This window comes from Nicotiana tomentosiformis, unplaced genomic scaffold (genome assembly GCF_000390325.3).
Source record: "Nicotiana tomentosiformis unplaced genomic scaffold, ASM39032v3 Un00016, whole genome shotgun sequence".
Taxonomy (NCBI): domain Eukaryota; kingdom Viridiplantae; phylum Streptophyta; class Magnoliopsida; order Solanales; family Solanaceae; genus Nicotiana; species Nicotiana tomentosiformis.
Genome location: NW_027174575.1, coordinates 413,161 through 418,132, shown reverse-complemented (window position 1 = coordinate 418,132; position 4,972 = coordinate 413,161). Strand labels below are relative to the sequence as shown.

Sequence of the window (4,972 nt, the reverse complement as noted above, 5' to 3'; positions counted from 1 at the left end):
ATTCTATTTGTTGCTCATTTATTTTTTCATTTTCTAATTTTTGGGTTACCTTTTCACTTCCTTTAATCCACGGTGTTGTTTTTCTTATTTTATTTCTTACTCTTTTTGCTCCTATTTTTTGTTTGCATGGTGTAGTAAACCACCAATGAGTTTTTGTTATTATATGTGGGTATAATTTATCTAAAAAGGGCATTCCTATTAATATATCTTTATTTGTAAATTCATAACTATATATTTCATCCATAGTTAGTATTTTATCCCATATTTGTATTTTTATATTTTTTGCTTTTTGCGTTATCAAGCTTCCTTCATTGTTAAATCCTGTTACCACAATAGGTGTTAATAATTTTTCCCATTTATCTTCAGGTAAACAGTTATGTCTGCATACATTTACTCCTGCTCCTGTATCTATCATGGGTGTATAATATCTGCTGTAATATCCTTCTATTATTATTTTTGCTAGTATATATATTTTTGTCATGTTAAGGTTCTTTCAATTGTTATTTTCTTATTTTTATATGTTATTATAAGATGTCTATCTCCTAGGTTATATGGTTTAACTGTTTCTAACCATTTTATTCCTAAGGTAATATTTTCATTTCCTTGGTAAATATTAAATTCTATTTCTACTGGGATTCCTCCAATAATTAGTTCCTTCTTTGTTATTTCTTCTGTTCCTACCAAATTTTTAGGTAATCCTGGGCATATTGTTTCTGTAGTTATTATTTCACTTTCTTTAACTAGTTCTTTAGTTATATAATTGTCTTCTTGTCCAGTATTTATCATTATTAGGTATTTTCTTTGATCTATTACTCCTGTTATATAATAGTTGTGTAACTCCGGTTCTTTTATTAATCTTTGTGGGTTTGTATATTCTAATCTTCTCGAGGTACTTGCTCTTGAAGATGTAGTTTGTGGGGATTCATAATTTATTCTTTTAGATGTGCTTAGTCTTTCTCTTACTATTTCTAAATCTCCTTCCATATCTATATCTTTGTAACTATAATCATTATTGTCTATGACTGATATTATACTATCAAATGGGTTTTCTATCTTTATTTTTTCAATCTTATTTCGTGCTGTTATTTTGTGATTGGTTGTTAATATATATAAATTTTTACATTTTGCTGTAAATATTTTACTTCCTGGTGCCAGCTCTATTCCTGACATTTTCCAGTACAATACTAGTGATTTATCTATATTAGCATCTTTTAATGCTACTGTATAGTTAGCACTAATTATAAATTTAAATTTTTGGTATATCAAATTTCCTTTTATTGCACAAATTATACTCTTTTCTATAGGTTGTACTATTCTATCATCTGCTAAATATATTTCTATTGGTGTATCTATCCCTTCTCTAAAACAGGCTTTTATAAGTATTTCTGTTCCTCCTAAGTGTACATATTTGATCGGATTTTTTGCTTTTATATTCTGAATTTCTTTATTTATTGTTCTTTTATTTATTATAGGTATTTTAGCTTTTCCTCTAGTATATTTACAATCTATTATATGTTCTTTTTGACTTATTACATAATATTCTTCTTTTTTAATTTTGAACCAGTTTTTTATTGTTGGTACTTCTAATATTTTACCGATGCTTAAATCTAAATCTTTTCCTTTTATTTTTTCAAAAATATCATTATCAAATATTACTTTTTGTTCACTTGATTCTTCATCCTTATATTCTTCTCTGCTTATTATTTGTATATCGTTTTCAGTCATTTTCCTCTATATCTGATAGTTCTTTTTCTGATTCTATTTCTGTTTCTAATTCAGGTTCTAATTCATAAATACTATCTTCACTATCTAATTCATAATCTATATAGTCTAGTTGCATGTATTCTTCATTATCAGTGTTAATTTCTGTTATTTGTTTCTTTTTAGGGTCTCTAGGTAATTTACAATCTTTGGCTAGGTGTCCTAATTTTCCACAATTGTAACAAGTACATTCGGATAATTTTTTCTTAATTCTATATGGTCTTTTTCTTTTGTAATCTTTTATATAATATCTTTTCCTCGGGTTTTTATACTTATATTTTAACTTATTTCTTCTATATTTTTTATATTTTCTTTTATAATTTTTCTTTTTATAATAATTATCTGTACATCCAAACTGGGGTGCAGTTTTAATTTTACAACATGTAAGGTTTTTTATCAGTGTTTTTTCCATTTTAATTTCTTCTTTATGTTTTTCACATAATTCTATAAACCAATTCTTTAAATATCTAATTCTAGCTCCTAAGGTATCTTCTAATCCTGCTTTTTCCCAATCTCTTATTATTTTAGAACTAAAAGGTTCTGGTAATTTTGTAAAGTATATTTTTCTGATTTCTTTTCCTTCTTCAACACTATATGTTCCTTTATAGTAATATTCTTTAAATGCACACGTATATTCGTCTATGTAACACATGTTACATATAGCTAGTTTGTTCATTAGATTTCTACTTACTGTTTTTTCTTTTTGTTGCTCTTCTATTTCTGTTGTCATACTACTAAATTCATTTCTTATAGCTAATTCATATTTTATTAATATGTCTATAGTTGTTGTAGCTGATTCACCATCGAATTTTTTATTACTTCTTAATGCTTTTATACTTTCATCATTTAGATTTTGTATCCATAATTTTACTGTTCCTATTATTGTCCTTTCTATATATCCTGGTGCTTCTGGAATTGGTATTTTATTATCTATTAATTGTTTTGATATATATCCTACCCATAGTTGTATTATTTTATTAACGTCTTCTACGCAATCTAAGTCCAAAAAGTTATATTGTTCATTTATTGTTTTTGGTGTCCATTTTCTGTTTAATCTTTTATCCCATAATACTTTACTTCTGTCACTTCGTTCATAATTATTATTGTAATATGTTGGTATTGTTTGTTTGTATTTTCTTTCTTTTGATGTACTTGGTTTTTCGCTTATATCTCCGGCATATATTTCTGGATTTATTATGTTATTTGTTTTAGTTATAAGTTCTGTATATGTTTCACTTATTTCTGAATCTTCTGAACTTTCTGTATTCTGTTCATTTTCATTATTAGTTTCATTTATTTCTTCAAGTTTTACTTCTATGTCCTCTTTTAATTTTTCCCTAAATTTTTCTATTTCTTCCTTCAATCTTTCTTCTTGCTCTAATTCTTTTTTCTTTTCTCTTTCTCTCTGTTTGTTTTCATACAATTCTTTTAATATTGCTAATTCTTTTTCTAATTCCATTATCCTGGTGTTTTTGTTTTCTTCCACTTGCTGTAATTCTTTTTTAGCTTGTTGCCTAATTTTTTCAATTTCATTTTTCCTATCAATTTCTTCATTTTCTTTTATTATTCTTGTCATTGCTGTTAAACTATCTTCTAATCTTGCAGTTTCTTTTTCTAACATTAAATATATGTTTTCTCCTACTTTCTTATATCTTCTTCCTATATTTGAAGTTATTATTTTTATTTTTAATCCATCCAAATTTTCGTATGTTTTTTCGTCTACCGCAAATTCTTCTTTATTCATATTTTATGTTTAATCTTAAGTTGTAAGATATACTTATATTCTAGTTTTGACATTTTGTTTATTAATTTGTCCTTTTTCGTGGTTTTATATTCTTTATATAATTCCTGTAATTTTGTTATTGTTTTCTTTTCTTTTTTAGGATTTTTACTTGTTAATTTTTTATTATTTTTATCAATTATAATTGGTATATTGTATTTATTTGTTATGGCTCTGATAAAAGGTTGGAACATGGGTAATCATTTCCTGGAGATGGTAAATTTTCTATTGGCTGGCAGAATTGAACATGAACTTGAAATATACTACCTCTGCCTCTCAAGCAGCGGGTGACTTTGTAGAACATAAAACCCTAGTTGCCAGAGTTGTTGTAGAACTTTGAACGCAATATTGTGTTGATGATGGTGGTTCATGCCACTTAGTTTTCAAGGATGAACGGTTGGAACATGGGCAATCATTTCCTGGAGATGGTAACGGTAATTTGTCTGTTGGCAGGTAGAATTGGAACATGAAATTTAAGGATGCTACCGATGCTGCTCAAGAAGCGGCTGAGTTTGCAGAACATGCATGCCAAGCTACCAGAGCTAGTGGTTCATGCCACTTAGGTTTCAAGGATGAAAGGTTGGAACATGGGCAATCATTTCCTGGAGATGGTAATGGTAATTTTTCTTTTGGCAGGCAGAATTGGAACTTGAAATTTAAGGATGCTACCTCTTCTACTCAAGAAGCGGCTGAGTTTGCAGAACATGCAAGCCTAGCTGCTAGAGATGTTGGAGAACTTTCAAGGAAATATTATGTTGATGATGGTGGTTCATGCCACTTAAGTTTCAAGAATGAATGGTTAGAACATGGGCAATCATTTCCTGGAGATGGTAATGGTAATTTTTCTATTGGCAGGCAGAATTAGAACATGAAATTACAGGATGCTACCGATGCTGCTCAAGCAGTGGCTAAGTTTGCAGAACATGCAAGCCTAGCTGCAAGAGCTGTTGTAGAACTTTCAAGGCAATATTGTGTTGATTATGGTGGTTCATGCCACTTAGGTTTCAAGGATGAAAGGTTGGAACATGGGCAATCATTTCCTGGAGATGGTAATGGTAATTTTTCTGTTGGCAGGTAGAATTGGAACATGAAATTTAAGGATGCTACCGATGCTGCTCAAGAAGCGGCTGAGTTTGCAGAACATGCATGCCTAGCTACCAGAGCTAGTGGTTCATGCCACTTAGGTTTCAAGAATGAATGGTTAGAACATGGGCAATCATTTCCTGGAGATGGTAATGGTAATTTTACTATTGGCAGGCACAATTGGAACTTGAAATTTAAGGATGCTACCTCTGCTGCTCAAGCAACGGTTGAGTTTGTAGAATATGCAGGCCTAGCTGTCCGAGCTGTTGTAGAACTTTTAAGGAAATATTGTGTTGATAATGGTGGTTCCTGCCACTTAGGTTTCAAGGATGAACGGTTGGAACATGG

The 4,972-nt window shown here is 29.6% G+C and overlaps 1 protein-coding gene across 1 annotated transcript; it reads right to left on the bottom strand.

Moving 5' to 3' along the window:
- Positions 1-1,221: 1,221 nt before the first annotated feature.
- On the bottom strand, positions 1,222-3,645 carry LOC138903835 (uncharacterized). The gene has a single exon (XM_070192413.1). It carries the CDS (start codon positions 3,503-3,505, stop codon positions 1,718-1,720), a length of 1,788 nt encoding a protein of 595 aa, XP_070048514.1. The 5' UTR covers positions 3,506-3,645; the 3' UTR covers positions 1,222-1,717.
- Between the last annotated feature and the right edge of the window lie 1,327 nt (positions 3,646-4,972).